The sequence below is a fragment of the Carassius auratus genome, chromosome 34 (assembly GCF_003368295.1).
Source record: "Carassius auratus strain Wakin chromosome 34, ASM336829v1, whole genome shotgun sequence".
Lineage (NCBI taxonomy): Eukaryota > Metazoa > Chordata > Actinopteri > Cypriniformes > Cyprinidae > Carassius > Carassius auratus.
Window position 1 is genome coordinate 5,509,870 of NC_039276.1, and position 21,569 is coordinate 5,531,438.

General features: G+C 36.5%; 2 protein-coding genes across 10 annotated transcripts in view; one reads left to right on the forward strand and one right to left on the reverse strand.

Moving 5' to 3' along the window:
• The window catches only part of LOC113053698 (collagen alpha-2(V) chain-like), a 29,501-nt gene extending 17,920 nt beyond the window's left edge, over positions 1-11,581 (forward strand). For both annotated transcript variants that reach the window (XM_026218955.1, XM_026218956.1), the window contains exons 15-54: positions 280-324; positions 496-549; positions 682-726; positions 820-873; positions 1,028-1,126; positions 1,233-1,277; positions 1,404-1,502; positions 1,684-1,737; positions 1,927-2,034; positions 2,119-2,172; positions 2,255-2,353; positions 2,454-2,507; positions 2,603-2,701; positions 2,776-2,829; positions 3,001-3,054; positions 3,184-3,237; positions 3,338-3,391; positions 3,511-3,555; positions 3,647-3,745; positions 5,235-5,342; positions 5,426-5,479; positions 5,934-5,987; positions 6,075-6,128; positions 6,225-6,278; positions 6,418-6,525; positions 6,615-6,668; positions 6,745-6,798; positions 6,886-7,047; positions 7,121-7,228; positions 7,389-7,496; positions 7,598-7,651; positions 7,740-7,847; positions 7,929-7,982; positions 8,085-8,192; positions 8,374-8,427; positions 8,510-8,617; positions 8,695-9,001; positions 9,923-10,104; positions 10,271-10,513; positions 10,813-11,581. In XM_026218955.1, coding sequence (XP_026074740.1) covers positions 280-324; positions 496-549; positions 682-726; positions 820-873; positions 1,028-1,126; positions 1,233-1,277; positions 1,404-1,502; positions 1,684-1,737; positions 1,927-2,034; positions 2,119-2,172; positions 2,255-2,353; positions 2,454-2,507; positions 2,603-2,701; positions 2,776-2,829; positions 3,001-3,054; positions 3,184-3,237; positions 3,338-3,391; positions 3,511-3,555; positions 3,647-3,745; positions 5,235-5,342; positions 5,426-5,479; positions 5,934-5,987; positions 6,075-6,128; positions 6,225-6,278; positions 6,418-6,525; positions 6,615-6,668; positions 6,745-6,798; positions 6,886-7,047; positions 7,121-7,228; positions 7,389-7,496; positions 7,598-7,651; positions 7,740-7,847; positions 7,929-7,982; positions 8,085-8,192; positions 8,374-8,427; positions 8,510-8,617; positions 8,695-9,001; positions 9,923-10,104; positions 10,271-10,513; positions 10,813-10,959 — 3,552 coding nt within the window. In that variant the 3' untranslated portion in view covers positions 10,960-11,581. The remainder of the gene's footprint in view (positions 1-279; positions 325-495; positions 550-681; positions 727-819; positions 874-1,027; positions 1,127-1,232; positions 1,278-1,403; positions 1,503-1,683; positions 1,738-1,926; positions 2,035-2,118; positions 2,173-2,254; positions 2,354-2,453; positions 2,508-2,602; positions 2,702-2,775; positions 2,830-3,000; positions 3,055-3,183; positions 3,238-3,337; positions 3,392-3,510; positions 3,556-3,646; positions 3,746-5,234; positions 5,343-5,425; positions 5,480-5,933; positions 5,988-6,074; positions 6,129-6,224; positions 6,279-6,417; positions 6,526-6,614; positions 6,669-6,744; positions 6,799-6,885; positions 7,048-7,120; positions 7,229-7,388; positions 7,497-7,597; positions 7,652-7,739; positions 7,848-7,928; positions 7,983-8,084; positions 8,193-8,373; positions 8,428-8,509; positions 8,618-8,694; positions 9,002-9,922; positions 10,105-10,270; positions 10,514-10,812) is intronic.
• A 1,272-nt stretch (positions 11,582-12,853) lies between these two features.
• LOC113053701 (PTB domain-containing engulfment adapter protein 1) overlaps positions 12,854-21,569 on the reverse strand; it is a 47,801-nt gene continuing 39,085 nt past the window's right edge. For 5 of the 8 annotated variants that reach the window (XM_026218962.1, XM_026218964.1, XM_026218965.1 and 2 more), the window contains 9 exons: positions 17,883-17,954; positions 17,387-17,485; positions 17,036-17,173; positions 16,771-16,887; positions 16,610-16,696; positions 16,187-16,411; positions 15,023-15,155; positions 14,788-14,882; positions 12,854-13,712 (listed from right to left, as the gene is read on the reverse strand). In XM_026218962.1, coding sequence (XP_026074747.1) covers positions 13,641-13,712; positions 14,788-14,882; positions 15,023-15,155; positions 16,187-16,411; positions 16,610-16,696; positions 16,771-16,887; positions 17,036-17,173; positions 17,387-17,485; positions 17,883-17,954 — 1,038 coding nt within the window. In that variant the 3' untranslated portion in view covers positions 12,854-13,640. Of the gene's footprint in view, positions 13,713-14,423; positions 14,435-14,787; positions 14,883-15,022; positions 15,156-16,186; positions 16,412-16,609; positions 16,697-16,770; positions 16,888-17,035; positions 17,174-17,386; positions 17,486-17,882; positions 17,955-21,569 lie in introns of all 8 variants that reach the window. The other 3 variants (XM_026218966.1, XM_026218970.1, XM_026218969.1) reach the window with 3 other exon arrangements.

A 21,569-nucleotide genomic window follows, 5' to 3' on the forward strand; every position in this document is an offset into this window, starting at 1 on the left:
AAATTTACTTAATTATTAAATAGCCACTCACTATAACCCCTAACAGTTAATATTGACAAAGCTTTAAAAGAGCAGAACTTTATGGCTTCATACTTGTGTGTATATATATATATATATATATATATATATATATATATATATATATATATATATATATATATATATATATATATATATAAACACAAATATTAAATATGATTGTATTAACCATTTCATGTTTCTAAGTACATTTTCATTTCATGTTTCTAAGTACATTTTCATGATATGTTATTATTTTAGGGTGACTCTGGTGGACCTGGTGCAATGGGTGCCCCTGGTCCTATGGTAAGAAGACCACATCCCAATTAATTTCCCATCCCAATTTAAACTTCAATTAAAGTAGAATTACAGATGTGAATCCAGTAGATAAAAACAGATGTTCTTCATTCTTACACTACCACAAATGCTTCTAACCTCATTTCCAATGAAATTAAAATGGCCTGTTGCTAAATGCAGGGTCCCAGGGGAATGCCAGGAGAAAGAGGACGCCCAGGCCCAAGTGGCACACCGGTGAGAACAAAAACATTAATAAGTGATAGCACCTTTCCAACAACTTTAATCAGAGCTTCTGAGTATAATAAGAGTAGTGTTTTTATTATTATTATTATTGGTTATATTTTTATATATATATATGTTTTTTAGGGTATGCGTGGTGCTCAAGGCAATGTTGGGAAACCAGGTCCAATGGTAAGAAATTTCAATGAACCAAAGGATAATATGTGACAAACCAAGCAACTACAAACCTTGTGATGCTAATCTATAATGGTTTGATTTTTAAAGGGTCCTTTGGGAATTAATGGTGCCCCAGGGTATCCTGGAGGCCCAGGCATGAAGGTGGGTTATGATATCAAGGATCTATACATATGTTTTGTAGCACTTTTACATTTATAGCTATTAGTCCTATATATTGTAATAGTTCATCTGAACTTTAACACTCCATTAAATCATTGTTAAATCTATTATTAAAAGATATATAATTGCTTTACAGGGTCAACCAGGACCTACAGGTGTGAGGGGACCAGAGGGGCCACAGGGACAAAGAGGAGAGACAGGACATCAAGGCAGATCTGGACCACCTGGACAACAAGTATGTTTGTAATGGTCATGTTGCACATTAGTACATGATTACAAATATAAAGTCAATTATTTAATAATCTGTAATGCAAATTGAGCAATTATAATGATTTTTTCAGGGGCCTATGGGCACTGATGGTGGTCCAGGATCCAAGGGCCCATTGGTATGTTAAAGAAAAAAATATTTACGTAATACATTAATGAAAATCAGCAAAAATGTTAACGTATTGCTGTTTTCATGGGATTACAAATGCAGATATTGGCAGCTAATACAATATAACTTTCTCTAGGGAGCTCCTGGTCCTCAGGGTCCTGTTGGTCTGCTGGGCCCAAATGGCCCACCAGGACCTCAGGGAAGCACTGGACAGCCTGGGATCAAGGGTCAAGGGGTAAGGAATTCTTTGCACATGTTGTAACATATGTATTTATGAAAGGAATATTTTTTGTGTTCATATAATGTAAAATAGTTTACATTATATGTAGTATTATTTGTACCCTAAAATGTGTATAATTAAAAACAATTAAGAACACTGAATCTCAAACTAGTCTTTTGTTTTGTGTTGTGTTTAGGGAGATGTAGGTGTTCCTGGATTTAAAGGAGAGGCTGGACCTAAAGGAGAACCTGTACGTTTTGATTGAATAATGCTGTAGATCTATATACATGTATCTTTTTTCACACAGATGAAGAATTCCATTTTCTATACCATGTCGTCAGACATAATTACAAAATAGTTTTCATACAGGTAAAAAACGAGCAGACAAAACAAAAAAACAGACATTACCTTTAAGTGTAATGCATTTTTTTTGTAATAGGGTCCACCAGGAGCACAGGGAGTAATCGGACCTCAGGGAGAAGAGGGAAAACGTGGGCTCAGAGGAGATCCAGGTTCTGTTGGTCCACCCGGACCTGTTGGTGAGAGAGTGAGTCTGATTTTCTTTTTACGGCCTTTACAAAAGCAGACTGTAATTTCGAAATTTTCATGGGGTATTTATTGTCTAATATAGGGGGCACCTGGAAACCGAGGATTCCCTGGTCAAGATGGCTTACCGGGTCCAAAGGTAATAAAAGAGTTCATGCAAATTCAAAGTATTAACTAGTTGAATTGAATTAGCTGAATACTTTTGTTCATAATTATCCAAGGGTGCACAAGGTGACCGTGGAATTACAGGAACTTCTGGTCCTAAAGGCTCTACTGGAGATCCAGGGAGAACGGGTGAACCAGGTCTACCAGGTGCAAGGGTAAGTCAAATTGTTCATGTGTTGTGTCTGAGTCAGAGAAGAATGCACCAACTCCTTCAAATACATCACTAATTGATTTTTTGCATGCTCTTTTTCTCAGGGTTTGACAGGTACACCCGGAGTTCAGGGTGCCGAAGGAAAGCCAGGACCACTGGTACCTTTATCTGATGTTTTCCATTCAAGACTGGAATACAATATTCACGTTTTTAAATGTAAAAATAAAGAAATGTTACTATTCACCTTCTACAGGGTGCTCCAGGTGAGGATGGTCGCCCAGGGCCTGCCGGGTCACCTGGAACAAAAGGCCCTCCTGGAACTATGGGATCAATAGGCCCAAAAGGTTTTAGTGTGAGTAGAATTTGTATTCATTTATTAATATATTCTCTATAAGTACATGACTTATCATTTGAACAATAATTCAGGGGGATCCAGGAAAGCCAGGTGAGCAGGGATCTGCAGGAGTTTCTGGGCAAAGGGTGAGTTACAGCAGTTAAATATATTAAATACTTTTGACACTGCAACACTTGAGAGTAACTGCATAACAACATGCCAAAAAATCAATAAATAATAATAACGTTGAATATCTGAGAAATCACATTGTTTTAAATGAAAATTAACTTTGTCCCTCAACCCTGACTTTCTCGTAGGGAGCACCAGGCAAAGATGGAGAAGTAGGCCCAGCTGGTCCGGCAGGTCCACATGTAAGTGTGTTATTATGTCTCTGTGTTACACAAGCATCTGCTTTTGCTATTGTGTTGTATAGCTATTAAACTTACAATTACACAAGTGCAATTAGAGTACAATGTATGATTTTATTTCTTGATTTTCAGGGTCCAGCAGGTGAGAGAGGCGAACAGGGACCTCCTGGAATGCACGGCTTCCAGGTGCTTGATTTATGACTATTTAATCTTTTTTTTTTATTTTTTTTATCTTATTTGTCTGCCTCTTTTATAAGATCAATGTCCTTCCTTACTTATTTCGCAGGGTTTGCCGGGACCAGCAGGTGCTCCTGGAGAGGCAGGAAAAGCTGGTGATCAGGTACAGTTAGTTCACTTCAACACTAAGTTGATCACATCAGTAATTCCTTGAAAAAAATGGATGAAATGGGACAAATGGCAGGAAACAATGCTAAACAGAAATGTATCTTTCTTTAAAAGGGTATTCATGGTGAAGGAGGCCCAATAGGCCAAACTGGACCAAGGGTGAGTTCTAGTTTTACCTTAAAACGCTTCTGTAAACACACATTGTTGAGGTCAAGACATGTCCTTATTGGTCAGTCATTTCATTTAACAGGGTGAACGTGGGATTCCAGGAGAAAGAGGAGAACTGGGATCTCCTGGTTTGTCTGGAGCCAAAGGTATCCCAGGGGCACCTGGTCCTGATGGCCCAAAGGTAAAACTAAATATCTATTGTTAGTAATGAGAGACAGGAATAATGCTTGCTCTGTTTAAATTATTTAAGTATAGTATGTTATGGTAAACAAGTATTTGTTTTAACGTTCTAAGAGATGAGTCAGAATCATTTTCTGTGCTAATCTAACACATCCCAGATTCTTGATAGATATGACGCCTTTATAAGTATCATTATTTTGTGTATGTAGTGTAACAGAATATGTTTACATGCTTTAATGTTCAAAAAACACATTATTTTTCAAATACTGTACATTATTGTAGGTTCTCTATGCCCTGCCTCTCTCAAACAAGTTGTTTTCTACAAAGTCTCTTCTTATGACAAGCGCAGTCTGCTCTGATTGGCCAAATGACCCAGGGTTTGGCCGAACATCACAAGCATTTGTCAGAAATGTAACGCCCCTTTCCATAATCGTGAGCTTCTTCTTTCAAAATAAATGTAAAACAATTAATTATGTCCTTAGTTTTACCATCAGTTCAAGCCCAAAAGGGGAACAGAGTCGCAGGACAGACACAGTGATGAAGCTCGTATGTGTTTGCAGTTCACAAGCCACAGACTGTTAAAACAGCCGACTCCACTGTGTGACCATCTCTCTCCCTCTCTTTCTCTCTCTCTCTCTCTCTCTCACACACACACACACCCTAACATGCAAAACTCCATGTTTGAACATTCAATAGCAAATATTAAACTAATGCACCTGCTTTCAGAAGGCCAAATAAAGTGATTTTGCTTTTGTCTACATAGCATCTCTCTGACATGACTGCTTCAACACTAACTCTGGTTACTGAAACCACACCTTCTTTCTTTGCGTGAACATTTGGGCAGCATTACACAAATATTTCCACTTAGTGATGAAGACGTGGGGGCGTGTTTGAATGAGCCATTTTAGGGGGACATGGCAGAGTCTTAACTTTGGTAAAGAATATCTGGTCACACTTTATTTTAAGGTCCAATTCTCACTATTAACAAACCATTAAGTATGATTTTGCCTCAATAAACTCCCAAGTAATAGTTAGTAAGGTAGTTGTTAAGTTTAGGTTTGGGATAGGATTAGGAATGTAGAATATGGTCATGCAGAACAAGTGCTTTAAAAGTACTAATAAACAACCTATATGTTAATAATAGACATTCTAATAAGCAGCTTAGTAATATTGAGAATTGGCCACTAAAATAAATTGTTAACGATTATCTTTTTGAATTTGAGACTTTAGTCTTTGCAACTTTACAGATCTTCTTTATGCACCAAGAGCTTATAAAACTCCAAAGAGATAGAAAAAATGTTGATTGCGTCATATGACCCCTTTAATGTACAGTAGATCGAGCATGGAATACACCCTGAAATAAACACACTGCATCAGTTTCACTATGCAGCTTCTGTACTTTATAATCCTGATATATATAGTAAAGATAAAAGTTGTTTTTTTAATGTTTTTAAAATGTTAATTTATCATTCTGTTAAATTGTATTGTAGGGTAGCCCTGGGCCTCCTGGTACAGTGGGGGATCTAGGCCCTCCCGGTTTGCAGGGAATGCCAGGTGAAAGAGGGATCTCTGGCCCATCAGGTCCAAAAGGAGAGAGAGTGAGTGGCGATATTAGATTTACATTGTGCACTTAGATATTTTTATATTTGTAGTTCTTTAATTTACCTATTTCCACATTCAGGGAAATATTGGTGAGAAGGGATCAGAGGGCACTCCTGGAAGTGATGGTGCAAGGGTAATTATTTGTTCTTTTAAAACATTATAATCAAGTGGTCATTAATCGGTGGGTTGCAAATCATTCTGATGGTGCCAAGGACAAAAAATTACAAATAAAATAAAACAAATCATAAAAAAATTTAATAAATTAGCTATGATATAGTTATGATAATCTATCATTCTGTCATTTCTCTTCAGTACAACTAGTTTAGAACCACTGCCTTAATGCATCTCTTACTGATTTTCAGTGACATAAATTTGAAAGGAACATTTCAAACTGACAAAAGCATACATCTCAATATCAAGCATTAACAAATGTAAAACAGACATCTTAGTAATTGAACAGAGGATGAACTGTACAAGACTTGTTCAAGCAGGCCCGTTCATAGATGCATGCACAAAATTCTCTGTAGATGATGCTTAATATGCATGAAAGAATACTCTCATATTGACGTGTTGTCTTTCACATGTAGGGTTTGACAGGCCCAATTGGCCCTGCAGGACCCGGTGGTCCAAGTGGTGAAAAGGTACATACATCTACTGTCATTATTATCTATATTTTATTGTAATAATGTTTTCTTCCACCACATAAGTCTAACGTAGTGTTTTAACAGGGAGAACCAGGCCCTAAAGGACCACCTGGACCTCCAGGATCAAGAGCAATGCCAGTGAGTTGATATTTGGCACTGAGATACACAAGGCAACAATGTTTCAAATAAGCCAAATGTATTGATTTAACAACAAATATTTGTGCTAAACCCAAGGGATCCCGTGGTGAACCTGGGCCAATAGGTGCTGTAGGCTTTGCTGGACCACCGGTAAGTATACATTTTGAAATCTGACAAAAACCTCATTGTTGTTTGATATTGTATGCATTAACTATGTAAAAATGCAAAACTTTGAGTAAGATCATTGAGTTAACTGTTTCTGAATTTTGGTGTGCTTTCAAAACCACAGGGTGTTGATGGTCAGCCTGGTGTGAAAGGACCACCAGGGGAGCCTGGACAAAAGGGTGATGCTGGATCTCCAGGCCCTCAAGGTTTGGCTGGTCCTCCAGGGCCACAGGTGACAAAACACTTGCATAAAAATGGTTTTCAGAAGGTGCTATGAAGATGATAGGTAATTAATAATCTCCTTAATCTGTGTGACTACAGGGTAATATTGGTGTGGCTGGACCAAAGGGTGGTAGAGGAACACAGGGGGCACCTGTGAGTATAGTTATGATAACAAATACTGTATCATATATGTTTAATGGCTAGTCAGTTAACGAACCTTAATGTTTAGGGCCCAACAGGTTTCCCTGGATCTGCTGGAAGAGTTGGCCCTCCTGGTCCAACGGTATGTTGAATGGACAACAGAGGTTCACAATCACAAATCAGAAACATCAAAACATTTGAAAGATGTATTTAAAATGTATTTTCTTAGGGTCCTATTGGTGAACCAGGTCCACTTGGTCTTCCTGGGAAAGAGGGTCCTCCTGGTCTTCGAGGAGACCATGGATCCCCAGGACGCCAGGGAGAGAGAGGTCCCCCTGGGCCTGCTGGGAGCCCTGGAGACAAAGGAGATTCTGGAGAAGATGGACAACCAGTAAGTGCACCAGATGTTTCTCAGGTGAAATACTAAAGTGTAAAAATAGAATCTTAACGGTTATTTTCATTAGGGACCTGATGGTCCCCCAGGTCCTGCAGGAACAACAGGGCAAAGAGGAATTGTTGGTCTTCCTGGTCAAAGAGGAGAACGTGGAATGCCAGGACTCCCTGGACCAGCTGTTAGTATCCATTACAAAACATCCCAAATTAATTAAATAAAGAAAAATAAATTAAATTAATTACTGATCCCTATGGTGTACATACTGTACTAAATGACAGCTGAGTTTACTTCTTTATTAAAAAGACCTCCACTAATCTGCTTGCTCATGACTCATGTAGGGTCCTCCAGGAAAACAGGGCACATCAGGAGCCTCGGGAGACAAAGGACCTCCTGGATCAGTTGGGTTGCCTGGTGCTAATGGACCACGGGGGGATCCTGGACCTGATGTAAAATTTATTTAATATAATTGTTAGAGAACTACATTTGTACTGACTAGATTTACTCGGCACAATAAATAAATATAAAATTTTTTGGTTTTGATTATTAGGGACCTGCTGGGTCTGATGGCCCACCAGGAAAGGAAGGTGTCATAGGGGCCCAGGTGAGATCTAAAACAATCAAATGACCCATGTCCAAACCTTAAATTATAGCTGTGTCAATCTTACAAAAGCTGCTTACTTTCTTTTAAGGGTGATCGAGGAGATCCAGGCCCAGAGGGTGCGGCTGGATCTACAGGACCACCTGGTTCCTCCGGTCCTGTCGGTGCAACTGGAGGAATTGGGAGGAGAGGAGAGCATGTAAGTCTTATGTTTCTTCTTATAATTTAATATATACTAGAATGCATGTTGGCTCATGTTTTCTTCACGCTGTCTTGGCAGGGTTCAAAAGGACCTTCTGGCCCTCCAGGTTCTGCTGGAAAACGAGGACTCATAGTAGGAAACCTATGACATAACACAACATGGCATAATAAGAAAGGCTCCAATTACCTTAAAGTTGCAAATAAAAACAATTGCTCCATTTTTCAACTATTTAAGGGGCCACAAGGACCAAGAGGAGATAAAGGAGATCTGGGAGACCATGGAGAGAGAGGACAGAAGGGTCACAGAGGATTTGCCGGATTACAAGGTCTTCCTGGACCACCTGTAAGTTATAACAAAGACCCCCTCCAGGTTTAAAGGAAAAAAAAAAGGTTGTTTCCATAATTTGCGTGAGTCATGTAATTAATTAAATATAAAATATCAAGCAATATATTATCAGTGAAGCCTTTTTCCATCGTAAAATTTTACATTAACTTTTTACATTACATTTACATATTTTTTTTAGGGCACAACTGGAGAGCAGGGAGCTCCAGGCATCTTTGGTCCAAGTGGACAAAGGGTATGCTTTTAACTTTTTTAATGTGAATGATTTACAACTAGTCAAATGGTAATTGACATGAAATAAACAATTTGTCTCACAGGGACCTCCTGGGCCCATTGGGCCACCAGGAAAGGAAGGGTACATTGGACAGCCTGGACCTATGGGACCTCCTGGTTCAAGAGGAGTTAGTGGTGATATTGGACCAGAGGCAAGTTAAACTTTCCTGCCACTTCACATAGCATTAAAATTTAAGACACCCATTTATTTTTGTGTCATCATGATTAGGGACCTCCTGGAGAACCTGGCCCACCTGGCCCTCCTGGCCCTGCTGGACCTCCCACTGCAGCTATGGAAGATCTGTTTGGTGGGCCTCAAGATTATGATGCTGGTCCTCCTCCCCCAGAGTTCAGTGAAGATGAGGCTCTTCCCAAGAGTAACTCAACAAGCATGTTCCAAGCTGATCCTGGAGTTCAGGCTACTTTGAAGGCTCTGAACAGCCAGATTGATAGCATGCGTAGCCCTGACGGTAGTAGAAAGCATCCTGCCAGAACTTGTGAGGACTTGAGACAATGCTACCCTCAAAAAAAGAGTGGTAAGTTAAATTAAGGGTATTGCACAGTTCGTTAATTCATTACTGTATGTAATACAGTGACAAATCAGTATCCTACATTTACAAACACAAGCTCATTAGAAAAAAAACATGCTGGGGTGAAATTTATGAAAAATTATATTTTGTGACAATTTTAAAGTGTCTAGTGAGTGGCACTAAAGACTTTATCCAATCAGATAAACAGACTTCTGAAATGAAATTTCTGGGAAGTGGCGCTAAAAGGTTCATGAAAATAATGTACCACCTATATAATCCTTACTTTAAACCTATGCAGTAGTGTTAACGAAAGCAAATGGGAGATAAAAACACATTTGCTGAAGCAACCATGGTATTTGAATGTGCTTCTACAAGTGTTTGAGGTTTTGAGCCGCATCATAACTCATAGTGACTTATCTTTTATGGGACTCAATCTTGAATGCTCCGCATTCCAAGTGCATTGTACCAGGTGAGCTACCAAGCAAGTTTACTACATCAGAAAAACTTCTTATATGCAACTGATTATCTAATGCAAACATAAAAATGTATTAGTTTACAAATCATGCACTATAGTAAAAAAAAAATGTTTTTGGTGTTTTACAAAAAATGTAGGCCGAAGCTTGTCTTTTCAATGAGCTTATGTTGACATACAGTCAGATATATGGAATTACATGAATACACTTACTATATATTATATATATATGAGAGAGAGAGATGAGATACAAATACTAAACTGTAATATTAAACTCTGTTCTAAACAGTGTTACAGTTTTTACAGTATGTTTACAGTATTACTATCCTAACATTGTCATTGTGTCTTTGTACCTTAGTAGCTGCTATTTTAATAAGAACCAAAACTATTCCAATAATTACCAGAATATTAAGTTGAAATCAAACAAATGTAAATGTTTCATCCTTTCATCATAGGTGAATACTGGGTGGATCCAAACCAGGGCAGTGCAGAGGATGCCATTAAAGTTCATTGCAATATGGACACTGGAGAGACATGCATCTCTGCAATACCCTCCAGCATCCCCCGGAAGTCATGGTGGAGTTCCCCAGGAAGTAAACCTGTGTGGTTTGGAGCCAATATGAATAGAGGAACATATGTAAGAATGTTCAACCACTCTTTCTAAAATTAATTTTATCATGTCAATTGTGTGAGCTCCGTTAGTGCTACAATATTTAGAATGCAAAATAAATTAGTATGACATTGAGTAACAGACTTATATTCATCACTGCCTATTATTTATTTCATTTTGTATCTTTGTTAAGTTCACTTATGGGAATAAAGACCAGCCGGCCAACACTGTCACAGTTCAGATGACTTTCATCCGTCTGCTCTCCAAAGAGGCATCACAAACCATCACTTACCACTGCAAGAACACTGTGGGCTACAAGGATGAATCAACTGGAAATCTCAAGAAAGCAGTCATCCTCAAAGCTTCAAATGATCTTGAGCTCAAAGCTGAGGGAAATAACCGCTTTAAATACACTGTCCTAGAGGACAGCTGCTCAGTAAGTACCTCGCAATACATCATTTGTATAAAGGCACAAGCCTTGTTACAAAACCTAGTGATCTGTCTTACTCTATACTGCCTACATTTTATAAAGAAGCCAAATGTAACCTTAACTGATAACTGAGGATCAGATTTGGAACACTCTACATGGAAAGCAACCTTGTGCATCAATACAAACAGCACTAGTGTATTTTAGTATGTTGCTAAATTAGATTTAACACACATGCAGTATCAGTACTCCATAAGATATTACAATTGCCCCCATATAAACCTAAATGGATGTATTTCTCTTCACAGCAAGCAAATGGTAGGTGGGGCAAGACAGTGTTTGAATACAGGACGCAGAAAACAGCAAGACTACCTATTGTGGATATTGCACCTGTGGACATTGGAGGTTCAGATCAAGAGTTTGGCATTGATATTGGGCCTGTGTGCTTCTTGTGAAACAAGGAGTAGTGATGCATTGAAGAGATTCCCGAGTCTCTTAAAGTGACTGCTGACGAGATCAGCCTTGTACATACAGAGCATGGGACTTTTCTGGCCCTGTAGCGAAATATTTATTATGCCTTCCAAGCGTTTCAAGAAAGCAGCCGCTCCATTAGTTTTTTAAAGATTGACCTCTTGAAATTCGAAATTAAATTTAACAGAATTTTTATACTACAAGACTGTTCATCAACTGCTGTTTTAAATTGAGATGGCCATTGCAAATAACACCGTAATGATGTTATACACTGTACCAACACTTAAAACTATTTGGATTTGCCTGTTTTCATTACAGTATTTTTAATTAATTATTTTTTTTTTTACACAAAAATGGTGCTATAGAGGAAGTTTGCATTCAGTTGAGTGTATTTTGATTCCTAAAACTGTACTCTTCCACATTTACTTTGTAATTACTTTCAAACCAAATTTACAATTAAAGATGAAAACGCTGATTTATTAGTGCAAGCTACCTCATTTCTATAAACTGGCAAAAGCTGAACAGACTCACTGTACATGAATCCTGTAAGGAGCTGTACGACTGATTGGAAATGCAAATAAAATGAAATGCATCTGAGACTCTTAATTGCTAAAAGGTGCATTATTATTTCTCTTTCCCATTTTTTTCCTTTTGTCTATTAGGTCTATATTTTAAATACTTTTGTAATGGTAAAAGTCATAATGTAGTAAAACAAAATGCTGGTGCAATTCAATTAGATGCAGTATAGACAATTTTTACGATGTCATATTTTCTAAAAAGCATGCAGGCAGACTTATTCTTGCGCTTTTTCTTTTATTATTATTTTATCCTATTTTAGAACTTTTTTAAAGCTTATCTCATGTATTTGCTTGCAAATTAAACATATCCTCAGTAACATCATTTTATTGAATCAATCAAAACATTATTTCTTTTTTTTCTTGAATTTTGAAGATGCTCATTTCTTTCCTCACCTTTTAAGCATGAATATATATTTTCAATTAATAAAAATGTATGATATTGTTTGCTTTATTTTATCCTCTGTAAGTTGCTAGAGTGATTTATGCAATTTTGTTCAAACCTGTCGGAATGTATTTTTATTATTATTATTATTTTAAAAATTCTTTTTATTTTTATGCTCTGAGTAAACAGCAAGAAATGGCAGGGATTATATTAGTTTAAAATATTTTAAAAATAGTTTTTAAAAATAGTTGTCAAATATGATCAGAACTGTAAACACCTATAGTGAAAACTGTTCGTTATATTGCTTGTTTTACTAGCAGTATTTTGTGGGATCATAAAAATGGAGATTTACTGAACAAAATGTGCTTTTATGAATCCTGTTTGAATGCTGTATTATTATGCCTTGTATACATGTTCCTCAGACAGGCTTTCTACAGGTTTCTGCAACAACTGCACTGACTGAAATATGACACATATAGGTGCAGCACTACTATGAACGCCAAAACACCTTTGTTGAACATACAAAGGATGGGGAAAAAAAGCAGCTAACAAAGCAGCGATGGGAGAAGAATGAAGTAATGCACTCCAAGATGCGGTGCTCTACAGAAAGACACACTTACGAACAGTACACAGAAGATTACATGATTGAGCCAAATTACATTCTGAATCATCATTATAAAATAAAGCGTGAAAAAAATAACATTTTAAGCTTTTATACTAATTTTAAAAGTAAATTAAAAAAAAAATTAATTTAATGGGAAATCAGTGGCACTCAAGTACATAATGACCATTTTACTGTAATCTCTTGACATTGTATTTTCAGTAAATTATCTGCGATTTGAAATAAATTACTTAAACACTACAGCATGTGTGTGAAGATTTGTTGAGCCCAAAAATAAATAAATACCGTACATCATACAAGGTCTCTTATTTAATGCACGTAAAGGTCTAAGAAAGACATTTTACAAAACATGACTTATACAGAGAATATGTACCATTTTCTTTTAATGACTACAACAGCAAAGGCTAAAATAATGCTGAATTAACAATAATACATGAACAGAGCTCTTTCAAAGTGCTTCCTTGTGCAAGAGTATACTAAAATATATCATATACAATTAAACTGCAATACAAGTACATGTTAATGTGGAAATAGTCCAGTCCTACAATTTAACTGCTGTTGAGTTAAAAAATACTGATTTTAAAGGATCCATTGCTATTAACAAAAACAATATAGTAATTTAACATGAGATTTGATACAAAAGGAATGTTATTATGTATAGTACTGCATTAAGTGTTAAAAATAAAGTAAAAATATAACGTAAAGGGATCTTTCCATAATGATAATATTGTATGTGTTTATGATTTATAATATACCATACAGATTAAAAACAGTAGCTTGTATGTGTAACACATAAAAAAATATGAAACGTCAACACAGACTGTGCAATTGAACATACCTTCCTTCATTGCCTGTACAAGCAAAGGGTGTTAAAACTACATTACTAGTTTTTTCCTTTTTTTTAGTTCTTACAAAAATAGTGATCTACTGCTTCAGATTTCTCAATAGACTTTTCGTAAACCAAATGCATAATGCAAATACATAAAACAAAATATAAGACATTGACATCTTGAATGTAAACCCGAGTTTGGCACTTTAGTACAAATGGTTTAACATGAAAGTGACAAAACTTTCTTCTTGGCATCAGCAGCGACCTTCTAGTGGATCGAGGGAAAAGACAGTGCCCTCTACTGTTAGTCCCATTTTGAACCCCTCCTGGAGAGGGAAAAAAATTTAGAATTATTCCTTTAAACTGTGTAACACATGCAAGTTTATTTCAAATACACAACCACATTCTACATATATACAAATCTGTTTAATAAGTAAAAACCCTTTTTTAAGCAGGGCATGCAGCAGAAAAAAATGGCATAGGGCTGGAAGTGTAAATAATTTATCTTCGAGAAAAATCTGAAAATGTTTTCATCATTTAATCACCATCATGTTGCCCCATGGAACACAAATGGAGACATTTAGTCATACTATAAAAGTGAATGGCGACCAGGGACTATAAAGCTCTAGCATTATATAAGATTTGTGCATAATATTCCAACAGATTGAAATGGAACCCATGATTCAATGGAAATCATCTTCCATAGCTTCCAAATCTTATTTAGGTGAATTAAATATGTGCTTGTTTACATATTGTCAATAACTGATTCAAAAAATTGGTTTGTACCTCAAATGAAACTTCTGCATGGCTTTAGAAGTATATTGTGCACAAATCTATGCACACAATCTGTGGAAATCAGTCACCATTTATTTTCAATGTATCCATAAGAGAAGTATAAACGAGAGACAGAATTTTCATTTTTGGATAAACTATCCCTATAAAACAGTTAAGCATGCCAAATTAGACCCAATCTATATGTCATCTAATACATAAATAAATAAATAAATAAATAAATAGAATTTCCTTAAAATACAAACCATCTTTGCCGCTGCAAGCAGAAAGAGAGCAAAAAGACAGAAATTTTAGGTTGTTAGTTAAGCAAACTGGCAAATGATATAACACTTCTCTGTTTGCAAAATGTACTGCATGTTAGTATATTCTATTCAGATTCAAAGCATACATAAAAAGCAAACTTAGCAGTTCTCTTGAAAGCTTTCCATCTACAAACAGTATAGCACTCTCAAGCCAAATTCAAAATGAACATAAAACCAAATATAATCATCACATAATTCCCTTCTGCACAGAGAGAGTCTTCACAGCTGCAGCGGTTCCTACCATCTGCTCCATTAGCTGCTCATTTACACCAGTCCATTTGCTAATAATTCACAAACATGCAGTCACCTGCATTTCATCCAGCTTGGACTGGATGTCAGGAGGAAAGTCAGCTGCTCCACAGGTGAAAGGGTCAAATGGCTCTGCACCAAACAGGTCTTTGCCTAAAGAACAAAAAGGCAGTATTTTTTCCCTTCATTTTACAGGCCACTGAAGCTAACATCAATAATATATAACCTTATGCAACCTGATCTTATAGCCGAATGAGCTTTGGTAAGGAAAAGGAGGGGGGAAGGCAACTTACTAATCTCTGTAGGCTTTGCCGGGGGCTGAGGGGCCGAGCCATTACTTGCTGGTAATGGAACCAATGGGGTCATTGGAGAAAATGGAACCATGTCAAATATGTCAGTGGGCGTCTTCGAGGACATGCTGCTTCCCTGCAAATGTGAATTATGCATGAAGTACATTAGCAATCTGAAGAATCACTCACTTGAAAACCATTATCATACATTAAAACTTAAGAATAAAGTGCATACTAGAGTATATTGCATTATACAACATTATACAACATACTATTTATTTATAATGTTGAAGTCAACACGAAATCAAAATAGCCTAAATTCACAAATGCTTTTGTGAAAATTGTGTGCTTTGAATGAATGATGAATGAATATTGACACTATTAACATTCAAAGTGTCTCTGTGTATGTTTCATTGTGTGCATTTTTCAATGAATAAATTAATAATTACATTTGTATTTCTTAATTAGTAAGTCAAAAATATGTTTTAATTAAAGCAAATAAAATATAATAAAATAAAATTGACCCAATTTACATTCCAAATGTTTTTGTACATGAGTGAGTGAATGAAATGAAATTAACGATTAAATCTTGACCCATTCACATTCTTGCTGTTTTGTGTGTTGTTGTATGCATTATTCCATTATATATAAATCAATAATTACATATGTATTTCTTAATCAGAGCCATAAAAATATATATTTTTAATAAGAACATTTACAAATAAAATAAAAAATTATTATATACCACCCTAAAAAAAAAAAAAAAAAAATTGAAATAAAATAATTTGCTCAACTTCTGAACTAAAGTTACTAATTCGCTGATTCGATGAATCCCACTTTCTCAATCTTATCTTGATCCAATTAACTTCCAAATGATAAAAAGCCCTACCCTCCCCCCTTGCTAAACATCACAATTTAATTTGGAAATATTCCAAATTACAGTAGTAAAATGGGGTTTAAAACAAATTCATAATGCTGGTTCACACTGCCCCAAACAAACACCAACAGGGTAAACACACCGCTCCAACAAAACCCAGCAACCACTGGAATCTAGTTTATGCGTTTGTTGGGGCCGTGTGAACTAGCCTTTAAAATCTGAGGGCAAAACTTGTGAAACCAACAACCAATACCACAAAGAGAGAAAGAGTAAACAGAAAAGTGCTTAACAGGAGGGTGAGGAACACTGGCTCCACTCGGAGGCTTCGACAAAGCTGGTTTAGCAGGTGGAGGAGTCAGAAGACCAGCAGAAAGGTTAGAGTCGGGTGAGCTCATTGGCGTTAGTGTAACAGAAGAAATTTCGAGGCAAGAGAATGAAGTCACGTTGTGACACCAGAAGAGAGATGAGGGTCTCTGAAGCATATAGGCCTCATTAGAAGAGTTAATGTGAAGAAGCTGTGGAAAGATCAGAACTAGTCAGCACTAGTGTTCTAGTATTATTGCATGTTTTTTTTTCTCTTCTTAAAAAAAGGAAAAGCTCATGAGTTTAGAAGAGGTCTTTTAAGGCATTTCTGTTTTGCATGCAGCTTTTCAACAGAATGGTGAACGGCAATTATGTGCACTCTACTGAGAGGAAGTCCATCCAGTGCTTACAGGAGGAACTTGAGCAATCATCAGCTGTTCCTCTAAGACTTGCAACTGCTTCTTCAACTCGGAATTTTCAGCTTCAAGATCTTGAATCTATAAAAACAGACATTCATTTGTCATAAACGATTTATTTGAGTTCTCTAACTGCAGTTGTATATCATACTCACTCTTTTCTGTAGGCCACCTATCTGTTTCCTAGTCTCTACGTCTTTTCCCCCGGACTCCAGAAACTTCTTGTATGCCAAGTCAAACGCTTGGCCGATGGTCAAAGTTATCTCTTCTGCCTGGACTCGACAGATACATGACAGATCATTTTCCAATCACAATTAAGTATCCTTTTAAATTAAATTCAACATTTCTAAAATAATATGTACGTAAGAGTGACAAATCATTTCTTTAAAAAAATGCATATGACATCATCAGTTGTCTTACACATTTTTCACTGTCAAACACATAGCAGAGATGTTTGTTGGACTCTGAATCTTTACAAATGAATGTGAATATCCTTTTGTCTGTCTTATCATCTGCACAGAAGGATATCCGGTGCAACTGACAGTTGTGCTGTACTTCCTGTGAAGAAGAGAACAAGATAAGAGACATTATAGACAAAATATAGGAGATGGGCATACAGTGGCACCAAAAAGTACTTAGACCCACTTAAAAATATTTTTAGACTAAACAACGAAATATCCTATAGTCTTTTTTGGCTTCTACTTAAACAACATGGTTCATGTGAGACATAATTGGTTTCATAAATCTGTTTGTTAGGCTATATTCACATACTTTTGATTTAGGATCTAATATTTTTACTCCGTAGATGGAGATCTGTAATTCCACTTTTGGGATCTTCTGTCCCTCTGACTTCTTAATATGTCTCTGAAACTTTAGAGAGAGAAAGAGAGAAACAATCAGATACATTTAAGATCAGTTTTTAAAAAGTCATTGGTTAATTTACCAATATAATGTGTTGTTTTATCTTGAGTTCATTAAAGAGAATTCATGTAACACATTCATATAATAATAATTTATTAGTATTATTTATATATGAACTTCTTCAATTGATATAGCATTTCATATTTCATCAAAACCCCTTCTAAGTGATAATGTAAGACTGAGAGTGGAGGGTTGATGGAATAAAATTGTCTATGCATCATTAAACAGGTGAAACAGCTGGAGGGTTCTGATATTACATCTTCTCAAGAGAAATAACACTTCCCGTTTGCAGTTGGAAGCAATACCGCCTTTTATTTGCAGCCAATGTAAAACTACAGTGACTTACCTTGAGCTTTCTGACGGCATCTTTCACCACCTCTGTACCTTTGGGTTGATCAACTTCTGTATGCCCCAGAAACTGTGGGAAAATCATAAAAATCATATGATGTGGAACTGTTTTTTTATTTTATTTTATTTTTTATCTAATCTAAAGCATTTGAAGACATTGACCAAAAAGCAAGCCACATCTATGCTTCCGTTTATTGTACAAACACTCTTTTATTGTGAAATACAAATAGAGAATTTTAAAGAACTTGCTCTTTTTGCATAAAACATTCATAGTGACTTCAGTAATCAATCTACAAAATAAATAAATAAATAGTGGAGAGCAGGGTGAGTTGAGCCAGTTTTTACTTATGCTGTGTTTAAAGTGAGCACATGATAGCAATGGGTCCAACTTAAATATGTACATACATTTCAGGATGTTGTGGATTCTTGGGAATAATCATTCTGTGTCTAAAATAAACTGCTTTCAAAATAGGATCTCCAAAGAAGTGGTCTCTTGGCTCAACTAGCTAAGCCTGGGGAGAGGGTAAGTTGAGCCAAATGGTGTTAAACTGTGCCACTGATTATGCTGAAGTGAAACTTTTTCACCTCGTTTTATGCTATGCCCCACGACCCTAATAAGGACATGTAGGTTTGGATAATAAAATAGTTTAGGGCTAACATAACAAAAATCTGAACTCTGAACAGCAAAATAAATAAATAAATAAATGTTTTCTGAACCTAAATGTAGTCACCAGTTATTACATGGCCCCAAAGGGTGCAAAATGCCTAAATCTTCAAGTATGTGTTTTTCATAGCACCAATTTTGTTTAAGGTTGTCTAGAAACAAAGGAGGGTGATTCAACTTCCCCACAGGCTCATATCACCCTGCTTTTTAAAAAAAAATTACAGTTCATTTTATCATTTTTATGGAAATACTGTGCACTCAGTTATAATGTTAATTTAATTAAAAGGCTTTGATGATTGCTAAGAACATTCTCCACATTTAATCTGGCACAAATTTAGAGTATACCATTTTTTGTTTTTGTTTTTGTTTTTTTCTATAAAAAGAAAATCAACAGGAACATGAACAACGCTACATTTAGCATCCAACAGATGGAGCTATTAACCTTTGCCCAGTCCTTGTGGTCAAGCATCTGTCTAGACACTGTGCAGGCTGATTCAACAACAGTTCTTAAAGCACCTTGCCATTATTTCTCTGGTCTAATGGCTACTTTATTGAAATGAATAAATGAACAATAATCTGACAGTAACCACAAAGGCTCCCAAACTATACTTGTCAATTTTCTTGCCTGAACCATTTTCACATAATTTATGTTTCACATAAACATTTTTATTTTAATGTTACTCTCAGATAAGGCTATAAAAATAATCTATAAAAGGTCCCTCTACCTTTCAAAATAATCATTTTTGGAACTCAGTCATTGCTGCTGGTCTGCATTTTTCCAATAATGCATTGAAAGGAATGGATTTATGATTAGACTTAATCATTATACAGAAAGCTTACATCAATTATTGTTATTCTTTTATTCTTTTATTTATTTTTTACATAAGAGAAACTCTTCTGGGCCATAAGAACTGCATTATCTTCCAGACTGGAGTTAAACAAATAAGACTCCATAAAAGTGTCTGCAGCAGATTGTCATGATGGATGCCATCCACACTCAAGGGCAAGTGAGCACGGTAGGACAGAAAAAGAGGCAGGAGTGACAGATACACTACATTACACTGGGTGGTGAATCTCTTGTTCCTGATGACTTTTCCCTGCCAGTCTATTTGAAGGCTTTTTTTTTTTTTTGCAAAAGACATCCAGTCTTCACCCATCCATCACCTGCTACACTGGCAGAATATCATTCCCCCCACCCTCTTTAACTCTTTCTTTGTCTATTCTCATTTCCAAAGGCAGACAACACAGCTGAAACTTCAGCAGCTCTGAGAATCCAAAACGATTTTTGTTTTTGTGAAGAACCCAGTAAGACAGCTAAGAAGCACTGCTCAGGAGTAGACAGCTTCTCAGCCCTGAACAGAAGACGAGTCTTTGGTGAAATGGAGCATGAAACAGCACTGACAGTGTTTATGAGATGTTCTTGCCCACAAGATGTTTGATGAATAGCAAAAGAGACACAAACAAATTCATTGTTTTGTTAAAAGACTGTGCAAAAGAAAAAAAAAAGACATAGAAATTTGATATAGCATTTGCATTGATCCATCATTTTAAGATGTCTCTGTTAAGACTTCTGGATATTTGTTGTTGTGTGTTTTCTTTTAAGAAGTACAGTTGTTGCAGACCAGCATTAAAGACCCAATTTTCGGACTCAATTTTCTTTCTTTATACCATTCTTGTTTTTTTTTTTTCTGTAATACTTTTTCTTGTTATTTCCAATATATATATACAGGTGCTTCTCAATAAATTAGATCTGATACATCAATCAGATAGTATATATAAAGGGATTCGTCTGGTTTTTGTACTTAAATCGCTATTAGAACTTTTTCGTCCGCATCTCATCCAAACCCTCTTTTGCTAGTTATAAAACGTCATTTAAAGGCTGGTAATGGAGGCTTGAGCCACTGATAGCACTCTAATGCAGTTATTAATTAAGTTATTAGAATAAGAGAGCGAGAGAGACAAAGACACACAAAGAGATAGAGAGAGAGAGAGAGAGAGAGAGCGCTTGAATTAGGCTCATTTACCTCTTTGCGACTCTAAACAGCAATGTCGTCTCGCTAGTGAGAAATTTCATGTGTGGCCTTTAAGTTGCTACACTATATAGGCTAACTGATAAAATCGTCAGGGCAGCACCGACAACACCTTTTGTGCAAAGCTTTACTATGCGAAGTGATATGTAACTGTAATGCTGTCAAGAGAGCTACCTGGAACTACGTTCACTATGCGTTTCCCAGAAAATAATTGCACACCTCAGAATGTTAGTCAGCCAATCAGATTCAAGCATAAAACATCCCCGTAGTATAAATAAATTAAATGCTCACAGACTGAAGTAGTCTAAGCCTTTGGTTCTTTTAATTGTGATGATTTTGGCTGACATTAAACAAAACCCCACCAATTCATGATCTCAACAAATTAGAATATGATGACATGCCAATCAGCTAATCAACTCAAAACACCTGCAAAGGTGTTTTGACCTTCAGAATGGTCTCTGACAATCATTGACACCCTTCACAAGGAGTGTAAGTCAAAAAAAGTGCTGTATCCAAGCATGTTAACAGAGAGTTGAGTGGAAGGAAAAAGTGTCAAAGAAAAAGATGCACAACCAACTGAGAGAACCGGAGCTTTATGAGGACTGTCAAGCAAAATCGATTCAAGAATTTTAGTGAACTTCTCAAGGACTGGATTGAGGCTGGGGTCAAGGCATCAAGAGCCACCACACACAGAAGTGTCAAGGAATTTGACTACAGTTGTCGGTTTCCTCTTTTTAAGCCACTCCTGTACCACAGACAATGTCAGAGGTGTCTTACCTGGGCTAAGGAGAAGAAGAACTGGACTGTTGCCATTGGTCCAAAGTCCTTTTTTCAGATGAGAGCAAGTTTTGCATTTCATTTGGAAACCAAAGTCCTAGAGTCTGGAGGAAGGGTGGAGAAGCTCATAGCCCAAGTTGCTTGAAGTCCAGTGGTAAGTTTCCACAGTCTGTGATGATTTGGGGTGCAATGTCACCTGCTGTTTTTGGTCTAT